The 16,874-nt window shown below is 39.8% G+C and overlaps 1 protein-coding gene across 1 annotated transcript in view; it reads right to left on the bottom strand.

Annotated features, from left to right (window-relative positions):
- The window catches only part of skia (v-ski avian sarcoma viral oncogene homolog a), a 70,133-nt gene extending 58,899 nt beyond the window's left edge, over positions 1–11,234 (bottom strand). The window contains exon 1 of the mRNA XM_079384997.1: positions 9,854–11,234. Within this exon, the coding sequence (XP_079241123.1) occupies positions 9,854–10,765 (912 nt within the window). The 5' untranslated portion in view covers positions 10,766–11,234. The remainder of the gene's footprint in view (positions 1–9,853) is intronic.
- Between the last annotated feature and the right edge of the window lie 5,640 nt (positions 11,235–16,874).

Below are 16,874 nucleotides of genomic sequence, written 5' to 3'. Positions count from 1 at the left end.
TCATTGCTCTGCTCTCAAGACAGTGGAAACACTGGCTCCGGCACCATCACCATTTAGAAGAAAAAGGGTTTGTGTGAATGTGTGGAAGTTCTGATTCAATGATGAAGCATTTGGTGGGTGTCAGACAGATGGAGTTATGAGTGAGTAAATGTATTTACCTCTTTACGCACATTGACGCTGAATTGTATGATTAATATCATCCATACCCTGCTGCCGGTCTGGAACAGACATCAGAACAGCAGTCACGATAGCAAACCCATCATCTGTCTCTTCCTCTCTCTCCTCTGTAGCTGTAGCCAAGAGCCCAGACAGCAGTGTTTCATGCTACCCTGTGATTCCATTCTCAGCAAACATAACTAGAGGATTTGAGTAGCATTTTTTCTAGCCGTGTACTGTAATAGTATGTCTGTCTACTCATTTCAATGTCAAATTACACATAATGAAGTAACCTCCTTCTGTGCGGGGCACGCTTCAAAGAATGCCAGTTATATAAGTCTGACTAACCAAACCAAATTATGGTGCATCTCAAACCAGTGCCACTGGGCCCAGACGAGCACTTCATTTAGAACGGGGTGAGGAAGGATGTCATATGTCTATTTCTTTCTTTCAGATACTGAGTCTACAAGGCTTTACATGCCTGTAAAAAGTATTCATGAACTTGCATGGTACAGTATTAGCATATGCTAAATACAAGAAGATCAGCTTAAAGAATGAATATAACATTCAAAAGAAAAAGATCTAATTTTAAACACAACAAATACTATGATGTTGTATACTTACTTTACAGAAATGCTTGTACTTTACAATTTACACAAGTCTTTTACTGTCACTTTTAATCAATTCAATGCACCCTTCTTGAAAAAAATATTAATTTCTGACAATTACTGACCCCCAACTTTTGAATGATAGTGTAAATACTACATCATTATATTTTCTGCAAGCAGGTTATTGACAATTTTGAAGGATTATTTTTAATGGACTAAAAGTGTCATGAAAATGATGTAATGCACAAATAATAAAAAATATAAAATGGTTTTTTTTTTGGTTTCTTTACACAAAATATGTTACGCAATATATATATTCACTTTGATATGCTCGAGTAACGTGGGATGTATATTTAGGTTCTTCATTCACACCTACTGCGTTATGAACTTTCCCTCAAGTAGATTTATAGATAGCTGCTAAAAGGGCAGTGCGATTCCAAAAATATCTTATTTTTTCATAGTCATTCGGTTAGAGGAAGTGTCACTGTCTCTCAATGTGCATGTGTATGTCACGCTGCCTCTGTCAGACAGCCATCTGTCCGATGGGAGCTGTATGGAGGGATCTGATTGGTCAGTGTGTCTGAATAGAGAGGGGTTTGATGGGAAGGGTCATGTGTCGGACTGCTCTTAGACACACAAACTGCCAGCTAAAGGTTGACTCACTCCATCACACAAAGACAATAGGGCTCTGCCGACATAGCAGAAAATCCCCATGCACACACCGAAAACACCCGTTTTGCTCGGCAATCTTCAATTAGTGGCAGTCAAAAGAACTGTGCTGCAAATTTCAGACTTAAATTTCATACAGGATGCATTATGTGTGGAAGAGAAGTAGCCAATCAGAACCAAGTATTCCAGAGAGGAGTGTAATATAACTATACAGCTGGAAATCCCACACAAATTGTAAAAAGTGAACTTTAAAGACAACATAAAACTGTTTACTTCTGTAATTTGAGTTACAGATCTCAGGGAAACAGAATTCTTAGCGATGAATAACATAAGATGGGACTTGAATGCATCAATCTGCATACAATTGGATCATGAAAAGTAGACCATTTGGCTACATCAGCAGAAAACAAAAATAATTTCAGAGCTATATATTCAAGATATTAAAGAACAAAAACAGAGTCAAATGTGAAGTCATGTCGACTTTTAAAAAATATTGTTCTTTAAATATACAGAAAATAAATCGATAAAAATCTTACCATCATTATGTTAAAGTGCAAAAAGAGGCTGAAACGGAAGGTGATTCAGCTCAGAGATGAATTTTTCAAAGCTAAACTCATCCAGGAAAATGTGTTGTTCTATTCGTGCTTAACTGTCATTAATAATGCATATCTACAGCTCCATGAATGAATGAATGCAAAAAAGCAGCAATGAATGAGGATTTATTTATTTAAAACAGAGTGCATGACGCAGAAATAAACTGCCAGACAGAACACTGGATCCAGTTCCTTTTCTTTCCTACTTGTTTAGTTAATTCATTCATTGACTTGGACTTGTTATTTTGGTGTGACTAAGACACAGGAGCAGCTCATAACAGTCTGCCTGACATTAAATGTTCACAATGTCTTTCAATAAATCAAATATTTACCTCACACCTTACATATCAGCACATCCAGTCTCGCTTTGACAATCACAGTAACCGAGGGAACCCCCGAAACACATCTATTTTCCCACCCCTCCTCCGTCTTAATGCCAGACACAGAAAAAGCTCCCTCCTCCATCCCACACTCATCTGTCTGCCAGCCCCCCATCGCATCCTTCTCCACCTCCCCCAGCCGCCCCTATCAGGCAGGTATATGAATGCTTTCCCAGAGGCCAGCCAATACAAACACACACACACACACAGAGAGAGAGACCGGGCTGACTGATGTGTGGGGGCTGGGTGGAAGGAGTGTGAAAAGAGAGGATGCCCCGTGATGAACCTCTCTCTTTTATCTGTGTTTATCTCCATCTGACATTAATGAGATTTTAGCTACTGCATCCTGGGGGAGGGGGTGGACAGCCTATGAGGCTTAGCGGTGTGTGTGTGAGAGGGTGTGATATAATGTCACAACACAGCTTAAGCTATGACGAGGGGAAATTATGTAAGAGGGAACAATTATTCAATATGTACAGTCTTGTTTTCGATTGCCTTATAACTGAAATCCGAATGTTTCTTTGCTTCTTCTTCGAAGCTCTGTAACTGTGTAGGCAGTAAGGGCTTCAGGTTAGCTCTCTTGAGTTACAATGCTTTGAGTTCCAAAATTGTGTGAGCTGCCTACTAGGCAACATAACTACATTGGTACTTCACAACTGACTAATTTGGAATGTTATATACAATATGCACATAGCACACACAAATATTGTACTGATAATTTCGATATTAAAAATTATTTATATTTTAAAAAATTTTCTGTAACTCTGGATTTGACCAAAATGAGTCTAAGGAGGAAGCAAAACTATTATATTAGGGAATTTGTTTACTTAAAGTTGTTCATAACAACACCAACAACAATAATAACTATATTATTATTATTGTTGATTTAAAGTAAATAAAAAATATAATTTATTTTACATGTATCATACATTTTTGTTTATTTATTAATATTATTATTTTTTATTATTATGTATTGATTTAAAATAAATACAAATATATAATTATTATACATGTATCAAATTGTTGTTTATTTTGTTTTTTTATTATAAAATAAATCATTTATTATTATTATTATTATGCTCCCTAAAAAGACAGCTGGGTTTTGGAACAGAGTGAAAGAGTACAGAACATTTAATTTGATGCAAATTAAAATTAGGCTCTTTGGGATTGAAGCAGTCTTTTCACTGAGTTGAACTATTACATACATGGAGGTCAATTTTTCAAATGACAAAACATTGGGAAAAAAGGGTTGTGAAATGTGACAACATATTGTACTTCTGTCCCTCACAGCCTCGCTTTGAATCATTTGCATCAAATTAAATAGGGCACCTCGTGTGAATGAAGTCTATTGCTTAAGTATATTTGATCTCTCATGTCATTGATGGAAAAAACAGTGAAAGTCATACTTCCCGCTGAACAGCAAAGCTGAATAAATGCCATTTTGATTTGAAACGCATCAAATTAGCAAGGATTTGGCAAATAAGCCAAGTGTGAATCTTCACACATTACAAAAACTAATGAATTGACTTGCATTTGCATTCTAGAGCCACAAAAGCAATTAGGGTTTTAATTGTTCCAGGGAGATGTTCGTGTCTTATCTCTAAAAACAAAGCAACATATTTTCTCTCTTTGCCCAGTTAATCACAGTTATGATCCATCAGTTCGGGCTTGTCAGCGACGGACTATTTGAAAAATCTTAATTAGCACCTAAAGGAGTCTTGTTAGAACTCTCAGCTGCTGATCACTCCTGAAAAAAAACCTGTCGAATTTAAAAACCACCCAGGACTACACATGAGGGATTTTTTTATTCAGGATCAGTTGGAAGAATAAGCTTTGTTATGAAAGCAACAGATTACCATGTTTTTTTCGCAGAGTTTCATATTGAGTAAAACTGTTCGGGTTTCTCGTCTGGCACTCTTGCGCAACAATAAAAATGACCCTTGCGGATATCCAAACAAAAGCCTGTTCATATCAGTAACCGACTGAACAACACAGGGTCCGTTTCTCTGCCTCGCAGGTCTTTGACCTCACGAGTCCAAGTTCTGGAACATACATATGAAGACTTTGACCCATGAGGTCTCAGAACAGCCGTTCGACTCTGTTCTCAGACGGATCCTCTGGTTTATATTGTCCGCAGCTGCAGGACTATCCGTGCCCGTGGAGCCCCTCGCATTCTGAAAGGGAGGCAGAGAAATGCACAAATGCAGATTTTCGTGCTGCGGCCATTGATATGCATACCAGGGGCCAGCTGCTGCTGAGCTGAGTCGAGTTGAGCCGTCCGCTGTGAGTAAGTGTGTGTGTGTGTGTGTGTGTGTGTGTGTGTGTGGCTTAAGAGCGATATGCCTGGCGAATGAGACGGGACATACCTAATATCCCCTTAGGGAACTGGCTTCCTCTCCCAAAGCTCTTGCACCCTCTCAGTTCTCCATCAGATATCCCAGAATTCTCCGAAGAGCTTGGGGGGGGGGGGGGGGGGGGGGGGGGTTGTTGTGGTTGGAAAGATGCTACTGCTCTCTCCGAAATAAAAATCACAAGTCAGCCGAACCGAACGCAGAGGACGGAAGAAAGAAAACACGCAAGGTGTTCATCAAAAGCGTTTTCAAGGGCGTGATTTAGACTAAATTACGTAGCTTTCTTTTCAAAGAGCGAACAATTAAGTGAGAAAACGGCTTCAAAGGCTGAGTGTGGTTAAATTCTGCTTTAATGGCTGCATGATTAGAGAGGTTTACTACCCACTTCCAGCACCTGGGGGGAATTAAAGATCGAGAGAAAGAAGAAAAAACAAAAAACACTTGATTGTGGAGAAGACGAGAAGTCAGCAGGTGAAGAGTTCTGATACCGAGCAGGTGTGCGTGTGTGCGCGTTTAAGTGTGCCGGCAGACGCGCAGCGAATGCGAAAAAGAGAGTGAGAGGGCACGCTTCATTCATGCCCATTCATACTCACATTTGCATAATCAGTCTCTCGCTGCATTTTAGGAGTGGCGGTCCTGGAATGCTGCTGTCGCAACTCTCCCTTCCCGTCACTGAGCTGCGGTTTTCCTGCACTGGCGGCAAGAACGCGCCGTCTGCCAAAACTCTCTAAATAACCCCTGATAAAATGCCTCCACATTTAACAGGAAACTCAGAAGGGGAAATCAAATGCATGACTAAGTGGGAAATGCTCATGATATGGGCTTTCTCGTGCTTACTGGTCTAAAAAAATTTAAATACTAACTATTTTGTCAATTAAATCTGTTAATGTGAATACGAAAAGGAACAAGCATAATAGGGCTATACATTTAAAATAGCTATATTTAGTACAAATAAGTAGCAATATAAATTAACATCTACCACATATTTACATTGACCAACAATTTAAAAATAGTGGAGATGTAATGTAAAAACGCAACCTGATGTGTGAAATCTCTAAGTCTAGTTGATTGTAAAATAGATTTCTGTGGTCTGTATGTCAACGATAGGCTTCTGTTCAATATAACGGAAATAAAACAAGCAACATATTGACTCTAAAGCCATTTTCATCTGCCATATTAACATAAAAGTGATCTTCATTTGGGTGTTTTCTCATCAAATATTGATTATTTGTAATTCGTTTGATTTATTCATTAGTGCATCATGTAACAACTCATTTTTAATCAATTGAAAGCTGAAATGCTGAGTCTTAAAGGCATTTACTCACTTGTTTACAAAGTCTTAAGCTATTTCGTCCCTAATCCATCCAATCATTCAGCGCCACTCCAGACAATTAGGTCCAGACATTTTTATCAGTATATACTGTAAGTAATTATGATAGCGCATGAAGCCAACTCAACACCTAAGCTTACACTTTGAACCTGTATAATACAAATCAGCAAACTCAAGCCTTGTTTACCAAGCAGCCAAACTCTTTTGAACCCTCTGAACGAGATCTCAAACAAGTGTAATAGTATTTTTTTTCCCCCCACAGAGTATTAAAAAACGTGTGGACCTGAGACAGCTTGACAGAACATAATGGCTAGGTACATTTTACGCTTAATTATGAGTGTGTCTGAGCGAGAGACTGCATCTTCCGGCTGCAGACTGAAAGCACCAGACAGACATGCACTCATAAACACTTACACACACACACACATATATGTCGAGGGAGGTTGAGTAACTACACAGTCTGTGACCTTCCCTCAGCAAGCAGCAGAGAAAGAGGAAGTTCCTTCACCCCACCCAGAGACAGAGAGAGTGAGAGAGAGACTGCCAGACTACTTTTCACAGATGAGGAACAGTAAGATCTGTAAATAACTCAGCAAAAAATAAAACAGCTCTGTCACAATCACACAGAATATGCATCCCAGACAGCAACACACAGTATATAAATGCAAAACAAACTGTTATGACTACATCACTTGCATGTGGAATCCTTAGGCCAGTTACATGCTTGTTATGCAAGGTTGCATATCTATATGCATATCTATATGCATATTTTTTAATAAATTAATACTTTTATTAATGCATTAAACTGACCAAAACAATCAAAATCCTATTTTAAATAAATGCTGCTTTTTTTAGACTTTTAATTATCAAAGAATCCTGAAAAAAATGATCACAATGTCCACAAAAATTAAGCAGCACAACATTTTTCAACATTGATACTAATAAGAAATGTCTCTAAAGCACCAAATCAGCATATTCGATTGATTTCTGAAGGATCATGTGACACTGAAGATTGGAGTAATGGCTGCTAAATATTTTTTTGCCATAAATATTCTTTGGAATTAATTGCATTTTACAATATATTAGTAAACAGTTATTTGAAATTGTAAACATTTTTCAGAATATTACTGTTTATACTTGAGCATAAGAGACATTTCAAAACCATTCAAAGTTCTTACTGACCCCCTTGACACAAAATGAAAATCAAACTAGCATATCTCCAAATATTTGTATAGAGTTGGGTCGATTTCAGGCCTCAGTCTTATTCTATATCTTAGTGGCAAATGAAATTGTGTGGAAGCCATTATGAAGTCATCAATATCAAATCGCCGACTCTTCCTGGCAAAGGAGTGACTAGGCGGGCGGGCGAATGTAAAAATACACCAAATCTCCCTCTCTCTAGATGAATATACAGATATATTCCACTTCCGTTTCCAGACGGTTTGAGAGTGTTCCCTCTTGTGTGTGGTGAGAGGCAGGAACGCTCTTGAGAGGAATAAAAGCCTGCTGTGGGGGGTCTGATAATGTGTTAATGCAGAGAGCTCCGGGACATTTTGGTCTCACTTGAGACCGAGGAAACAGCTCGATGTTAACGAGGCAACGTCATTCACTGTAAGGGCCCATTCAATCGGCAAAGCACTTATTACACACATCATCGGTGCAAAAAGAGAAAGTAAACAGCAAATGTGTATAAACACGCTGGAGTGCGGGATTAGGTTTACATTCTCTTGCTCCACTCACACAGGGTGAGAGCTGGTGGGTGGGGGAGGTGGTGGAGGACTGATCACAGAGAGATGGGAGGGAGGAGATGTTGGTGAATGCACCTCTTTGTTGGTTCATATTCCGTTTCCACCACAATACTCCAATCCCTGCATCATCAGCTCCATTCAAGGAAAACAGTTCATGCAAATGTCCAGGCCTGCCATTGATTGAGTGTTTGTGTGTGTGTGTGTATTGGAGGGGGGCACACTACTAAAATAACTCTACCTCACAAACAGGACCCTGTCTGCTGCAAGAGTCAAGCATTAGAGCCCCAAGGGTAAGAAGAGCCGCCACACATGCGAGTAACCTGAGACTGGAGACAACCCAAAGCAGATAAACATAAAACAATCAGCCTGAGACTGCTTTAACAGATTATTCCTTCCAAAAAATAACCCAAAATGAACTTTATGATGCATATTTAAGCAGCAAACTTGGTTAGAGTGCAGCTCAGAAAGCATGATGTTTTCCCACAGCAGTCCCATGATTAAACCCTCAATGGCCCGATCATTAAATACACATCCACTGTCAAGTACCTGTGATAGCTAAACGATCCATTTTGGAATTACCATAACATGACAACATTGCCGTGGGACATGTGGAAGTCATGCTGGGCTCGAGAGAGACAGATGGACGAAGGAGATGATAAAAACAAGCACTAGACACAGAGAGAGAGAGAGAGAAAGAGAGAGAGAGAGAGACAGCGCTGAAAACTAAGCACCCTGGCCTTTGATGGCTCTTAATGATTGTTTGTTTACACACTCAGCACTGTATCTACAGTAAAGGCCAATGGGACAGAGGTTATGACACCGAGGGTTAGTTACTGGTCAATTATATGCAGCATGTGGAAGTGCCTAGAAATGCTATCTGTGATTTTTTTGCATTGGTCTGCTCAAGGTAAATATTTCATGCCATTAAATTTAGGCCACTATGACGGCTACTCTATCTCAACGTCCGCCCGCAGAATCCACATCTCAACCCTCTCCTGGATATCAGGTTGTAACATTTGGACTGGGAAACCAATATCATGATAGTCTCTGGAGTCTGAAGACTGTGTCACCAAAGAACTGACACTCTTGGCCCCCTTCCAAGCATTCAAATAAGGAGGGAAGCTGACACTACTTGGAATATGCCAACGCAAAACCTAAGACATACAAATTTCACCTTGGTGGTGTGGCTTAGCGCTTTAAACCTCTAGTCTGCCAACTTTAAGATTGTTGCTTTAATACTAGCAGAGGTGATTCATGGACATCGCCACAGTGCCCCAGAGCACTTAACCTCAGGTTGTGCCAAGGGGACTGTCCCTATAAGAAGTGCACTGTGTCTGCCAAATAACTACTTACTGTTGAGTCTGAAGTTTGTGTCACCAAAGAACTGACACCCTTGGCCTTTCTCCAAGCATTCATCTGAAGACGACTATGGCAAGCCATTTTAACAATATCTATTTTTATGCTTCTGATAATTATTTTTGGATTAATAACAAGTAATCCAAAAGGGAGTAGAATATTTTCAATTTCTCTAATTCCTTACATCACTAGTTTCGATTGCTTTTTTACTTGCAAGATGCAATGACTAGTCAGAATGTCTAGTAAATGAGTATGATCCAATTAATTCTATGAAAATTGTCACAGATACTAGTAGCTGAATTATTTCTAGAAAGCCAAAATTAATATTGATACATAGTGAGTAAAACTGAAATAGGTGCCAGCAGAAATGGGAATAATTGGCATCTGAAGCAAAAATACTTGCCACGGCTGAGATGTAGCTACTAGTTTGCAATGTATTACCTGATAATAGGCACTATTACAAAATATGAATCAAATGAAACTGGAAAAGATGGTAGTCGTTATTGGTTTACTACTAAGGCAGCAACTAGTAACACAGACACTAGTTAGTTTAAAGAGATGAAACGGCTTGTCATGGGCATCTGACACTTGCAGTAGCTACACGAGAAGAAAACTTATTTCACCCTGAATGATGCAGCGCAAAATGCAACAAACTGGCTCACCCGTGACGCTTTCTGCTTGTATTTATTGGCGAAGTCAAATTTCTCCTTAATGTCATCCAGGAGCTGCTCCAGACGCGCTTTCTCCTCTTTCCCCGTGTAATCCGTGCTCAGGAGGACATACGCCCTCCAATTGGCCGAGTCAAAGCCCCAGTGGCAAGTCCTGTTCTCCAGCGATTTGTGACTGTGTACCACGAATTTCTGAGTCGGGTACATGAGCCTGCAGTCCATGCACTGGATGCAGGGCGCGTTGGGACTCGTGTAGAGCTCCGGGACCAGCAGACCCTTACACTTCCCGAAGCACTCGTGATAGATCTTGAAGCTCTTCTCAGTGAGCTCCAGCTCGATGGAGCCGTACAGCTCCTTCTTGGAGTGCGGCGGGTATGTCCCCCCGTAGATGAGCGCGTTACACAGGCGCTCCGCGTCCGTCTTGGTGATGAGTCCGCAGGACGGCGCGGAGAACGGCAGGATGCCCATCACCTTCAGGATCTCCAGCTGGTCGGCGGTGCAGCGCGAGCAGTAGATGTGCAAGTCGTCGCACACCGAGTTGATCTGCTGGAGCGAGAAATCCCGCAGCACCGTGTTGAGGATCTGCGGCAGGCACAGGCGCTTCTCGCCGCCCACCACGAAGCACGAGATCGTCTCGCCCTCCAGGACCGTCTCGCACCTCTCGGTGGAGCGGTCAGACGGGATGAAGAGCGGCCCGGGCATCACCGGAGGAGGCTGCATGGGGGGCAGGTGCAGCACGGGCTCCGGGACGTCTTTGCCGTCCTTCTTGAAGAGCAGGTCGTGTTGCCATCTGGCCGAGAACGCGGCCGGTCCGCCGAGAGAGATCATGGAGCTCAGGTGAAACTGTTTGAGAGTTTGTTGCAGTCCCGGGTGAGGCTGGAAACTCTGTCGCGCTACTGTTTCCATGTTTCGCGCACCGCGTTGTTGAAACCGAGCGTCTGGCGAGAAATACGACTCAAAGGTCCTGGCTCCGCGTCTCGAAATCCAAGTCTGTCAAAACAAGCACAAGAAGACCAATAGGGCTTCATCAAATCCCCGCTCAGACGAAGGTTTCCACCGGCGCGTCTTCTTCCCCTGCAGCGGGCTCTCTTCTGTCCATATCCACAGACAGAGCTTACAGAAAACTCAAGTATAGCGCGTAAGTTGCAGCAAAACTATCCCACGGGGGAGCCGAACTTGTCCCACGTCAAATTCAGGAGTCGAATACACAATCCGCCAACTTTAAATCCGTATTTCTCCCTGCGAGTAGAGATCGCTTGCAGCCGGACACGGCGCGTCGCCTCCGCTGCTCTGCCCCTGCAGTTCAGTATGACTGAGTCAGTGAGCACAGCCTCTCTCGCTCGCTCTCCCTCTCTCTCGCTCAGTGTTTGTGTGTGTCTGGCTCAGTCATTGAATCCCAGCCAAGAATGTGACTGACTCCGCAGGCTGTGGCTCTTCCAAGAACCAGTCTTCACCCCCCACTGCTGTAGAGAAACCGTCACTGTACTTATAATATTACTATTTATATTTGTAAACACCTGATCTTTTTATTATTGGTGTTTTATTTGTAAACGTGACTTTATTCATAGTAATTTATCACATTATTCAGTTATTTAATTAATTCATTATTTATTTATACAATTATACTTTGATTTATTAGATTTTATTTATTTAATTTATGGACACAGCTTGGCATGATTGTCGTCATTTTCAACACTCCCAAACCATACACAGTTCTAAAAATATTAAAATAGACAACAACATGTATGAAATGATGGGAATAATAAAACAAAGTGACACCGTTTAATAATCTGCTGTTATTGTATAATATTAAATAAATTGTCTTCTCAATTTGCAATATTATTAGTTTACTTTTATTGACATTTTGAATAATAATAATAATAATGCAGATGTAAAGGTTTTGCCCAAAGTATATTAAATTGAAAATTAAGATCCATCATTATGGTATACCAGCATTTGTGTTTCCATCAATTTAACATAAACAATTTTGCTATTTCAATTCTACCATTTCTGGGGTTTCAGCTAATTTTTCTACGTCAATAATTAAATTTAAACACACATCACAGGTTGTCAAGATGGCACCGCTTTTATTTTACTTAAAAAAAAATAAGCCTGCAATTCAGCCTCAACCCGTTCGTAAAACTGTACATTTATACAATGAACATTTTAAATGAAAGTCTGAGGGGGGAGGAAGTAAGAGCATTTTGCAGGCAGGCAGGGCAGTATGTTGAATCAGTGGGTTGATGGGTGGAGTCTGAAACAGACACTCTAATTTAGACTGACTGCGGTCTGAGTTTGTAAGCTTTGGTTTTCATGAGACTTCTAGACTGAAATGAGCACAGCAGACTGAACTGGGAAAATGTTGTTTCACAATATTTGTATGATATATGACAAACCAACTGTAGCCTAATGTTTTGCCAATAATATCAAACAACAGGGTCAAATAATAACATCACTCATTACATCATCTTTCTCCTCATAATTATGTGTTCATATGTTAATTATCTAAGACAATATTCAGTGCCACTATTACAACATCTTGGGTTTATGTCACGCAGACATTGAGCAATATTAATCTGCTAATTTATGTGAATAATACCGTGACCTATATATTCACCTCTTATTTTTAAATCAGTATATGTATGGATGTTATGTCTGTTTGTAAATGGTAATGGGACATATTTCATTCACATATCCTGTCACACTACAGTGCTGTACAAATGCCAAAGATTTATTAATAATTATCTTTAGATTGATCCAACGCAAATATGAGGTCAATATAATCTGTTGCAGTAGCTCCCTCTAGCACCAAGGGGATGTTACTGCAAGTAGATCACAATGGGACAAATGGCCTTGATGCATTGCATCAATTCGACCATATGTAGAAAAGATGCAAAATGAGAGAGAGAGAGAGAGAGAAAATACATTTCAGTCTCTCAAATATAATATAATAATGCACAGGTCAAGATACTTCAGTCTTCAGTGTAAAAATTAATTTCACATGTCCCGCTATGAAAACAAGATTCAATAAAACAGTATAAGGTGTACAAATAACATTTTATCTGCATTCACTTTGAGCCAAATGTGTTACCAGTTCTTAATTTCTATACACTGAAAACAGATTGGTGTAGAAACAATTTTCTATAAAATTCACAATTCATTACAAAAACAGCACTGAAATGGTATTTCTTGTAAAGCATACTCCAGTAATCTTTTTATAAAGTGAAGTGACATACGGCCAAGTATGGTGACCCATACTCGGAATTTGTGCTCTGCATTTAACCCATCCAACGTGCACACACACAGCAGTGAACACACACACACCGTGAACACACACAGCAGTGAACACACACACACCGTGAACACACACCCGGAGCAGTGGGCAGCCATTTATGCTGCGGCGCCCGGGGAGCAGTTGGGGGTTCGGTGCCTTGCTCAAGGGCACCTCAGTCGTGGTATTGAGGGTGGAGAGAGCGCTGGACATTCACTCCCCCCACCTACAATCCATGCCGGCCGGAGACTCGAACCCGCAACCTTTGGATTACGAGTCTGACTCCACGACTTCCCCTCTAACCATTAGGCCACGACTTTATGTTAAAGTGCAATAGGTGATTGTCTTCAGAAACATTTTTTATTATGCTGGTTGAAAGTCTCTTCACATCCCGATAGCAATCATTAAGTTAATGTGGTCTAAATGTATTTATATATTCTGTGGAAGACGTAGCACCAAGAAATGTTCGTCCAATCAAAACGCTCGTTCCGAGTGTTTTGATTGACTTTCCTACCTGTCTGTTAACATGCGTTTGCATACCACATAGTCATCAGCGCGTTCACATATCTATGCAGACAGAGCAAGAATGGCAGGCAAACATCAACAACCTGACCTTCCTTCCTGGTATTGTAGTACTTTTACTAACTGTACTTTAAAGTTTTTTCACCGGTGAATGACACATGGTGTATTGTGGTAATGTCGTCTCTGGTCGTCTGGTCTGTTCAGGAGGCGTGGCTTTGGATGGCGATTTGCATGGAGGGTGGGACATTTGCTTTCAGTGTTATCAGGCTAAAGTTAGCATTCTCTAAAATCTCCTACAGCACATTAAGGTTAAATGTTTTATTTACAACTTCAGAAGATCATTTTTTACATTGTAGCTTTAGTTTTTCCACAAAAGTCTATAAGCGATCTGATTTTACATCTTTGTGATAATGTGATGAGAGAAGGGAATTTCTTTTTAACAGTGCCTTAGATTCCTTCTTTCAAAAGTTTTATTTGGATTTGCGTCATGGATTTTGGAAAAGCCCTGCAAGCTTGACCAAAATATGATCATTAAGTCTCTGCTGTCTCTCACATTTTTTGCACATATATGGAAATATATTCAAATAGGTGGTGTGAACACGAACTGCTGACCAACTTTTTTTTGGATGAGTTTTTTTTTTTTTTGTGCGGCCTGTTTCAAAATGCCAAATATTACTCATCCATCATAATGGAGGCACAATCAAAAAATGAATAACATCATAAACAAACTCTTTTCATCCTATTAAGGCTGCTCGCTTTAGACATTTCAGTATTTCTGTACTTGAATAAAATTCCTTTCTATTGGCTACCAACACTAGTTAGAGTCAGAGCAGCACATACAAGCTTTATTTAGACAGCCGTAAATAGCAGAAGAGTAGAAAAAAAACTATTTATAAAGCTGAGCTAGAAATCCATTTCGTGATTATAACAACAGGTTTGTATAAACCAGACCCCTAAAAATGCAAATGCATTGGGATTGGTTGTATTTTGTGTAGGCGTCATGACATGTCTGCAGTAATTACATTGCAGAAGAGTCAATTACCTATTTAAATTTATGCAGCGACAATTTAAATGGCAGACGCATCGCGAATGTTTGCTTTCATGCACTGGTAACAGTGTGGGAATCAGTGAATCAGACTTGCTAATTCATTTCATTTATTTGAAATAAAAATCCAACACACTTGTTTACTCCAAAAGAGATGGACAAAAATGGAACAAAAAAGTGTGAATAATAATATTTGATTTGGTAGGTTGTAATTAAAAGGTTATGAACTGCACTGAGAGCGGTTTAACAGAGATTTGGTGTGTGGTTGTTGTTGACAGCCAGTTTTCTCTGCCCAAGCTACGCCACCACCCTCTGAACAAACAGGATCAAAATATATCTGCTAGGCTCAGATAAGAAGAAATCAAATATAAGTGTGACATTACTGCCATTTATTCAGCTTTTAAGAAGCAGAATTATATGCAGAGATACATGCTTATGTTTTGTAAAAACACAGATTAGTGGTGGGCATAAGTCTCCCTTTCTCAGCACTGCCAGTGCAACCTGTGCCAGCTGTCTGACAAGTCAAACCCATCAGAGCCGTGACATTTTTGAGAAAGGGCAGACCTGCGGCTTAATCATTCTGGTGAGAGGCTGTGCCCACATACCACATAGCCGCAACTCCTTCAGTTACATACTGGCAGCTTGGCAGGGCAGAGGTTTGGTAACAGATACTGGCTGAGAAGATCTCTGTCAGACTCATTTTGTAAACTGTGTCTTAGGTGATGTCTGTCATTTTTGTAAAAGTTAGATAATACTTCCTTCTAACCCAGCTTAATATGCAACTTCAGGTAAGCAAATTATGTGGCTTTGTGGTGCTGTGCTGTCAAAACATTGCTCAAATTGCTAACACCACCAATGCAGAGGTTGGTGCTATGAAAAATTACGTAATGATGTCACCATATGTGATGACGTAAATAGAACCAATGAATCTGCTATTTGAGATGATTCATTGAAACAAATCATTCAAAACAGCCAATTTGCCGCAATGATGCAGACTTCTCATCGCTATTTTGAGCCGTCTGCCACAGTAACAAGGCACAAATAATGGCTGAGCTATCGATTTAGCGAACCAATAGACTTTAGTCAGGTTAGATGCCATACTGCATATAACGTGGATGAAAATGAGGCTGTGGGGGATAGACTTGCAGTCTTTACAATGACATGCACTGTATAAAGGTCATAGATCATGTAATTTTCACAGCTTACAATTTCCAAAACTGTTATGGAGTTTTGTCTATTAAAGCAACAATTGGTATGTCTATAGCAGAAAAGGGGAGTGTTCAGGAAACCTGTTATTAATTGTGAAGTTTCGTTTGGAGGCATTAGTGATGCAGAAAATATACACTTCCCTTGTAAATTTCACCCAAAAATGAAAATTCGGTTATAGTACACTCTACAAAAGCACCACAATTCTGTTCATTTAAACTTGGAAGTGCTGCAGGGGTCATCCCATCATAGTTTTAAAGGCCAAAATCTGGAAATGAGTTGGCATTTTAGCATTTCCAATTCCACCATCCTAAAGTCAATGGGTTTTTTGAAAAGGTTCTTGGTTAAATGCCTGAAATAACGTCTGTGGTGAACACAAGCTCAAGACATTTTCACATTTTAGTCTATGACATGTTTTTTAAATAGCTTTTACTCTTCTTGAAAAAGATGGTTGCTAACAAATGGATAAATTAAAATAAAAATTCAGCATGCCAAACAAATTAATCTACTCGCTAGTCTGGTTTCACTGCCTCGTGTTTATAATCACACTCTTGAAAACTATTCTAAATATTCTGACTTTCAGGATTTTTTTTTTTAATAAAGACTGATAGTATTGTTGAAAGTTTAATAGTGGTGATGTTTCTGAAGATTATCATAATGAACAAAATGTCTATCAAATCTTTCTTGGTCACAGAGTTTATTTTCTGCATAATTCAAAAGCCAAAGGAAAAATTCTATTTGGTTTTTGTCAGGGAACTTCCAGGTTGATCTACAAAAAGCAACCACTGCAGCTCTATTCAGATCAATATAATAATTTCACAGTAGTGATAAATGGTGTGAAAATAGCCACACAGCAATACAAATTCATGTATGACGCAAATGGGCATAATTCTCACAAATTAAAATTGATACAATTACTTTGCATGGCATAAAATCACAAAAAAATTGTTTTTTTTTTAAAGGCACAGCCT

The sequence above is a fragment of the Barbus barbus genome (genome assembly GCF_936440315.1).
Source record: "Barbus barbus genome assembly, chromosome: 29".
NCBI classification, from domain to species: domain Eukaryota; kingdom Metazoa; phylum Chordata; class Actinopteri; order Cypriniformes; family Cyprinidae; genus Barbus; species Barbus barbus.
This window is presented reverse-complemented; position numbering and strand designations above follow the sequence as displayed.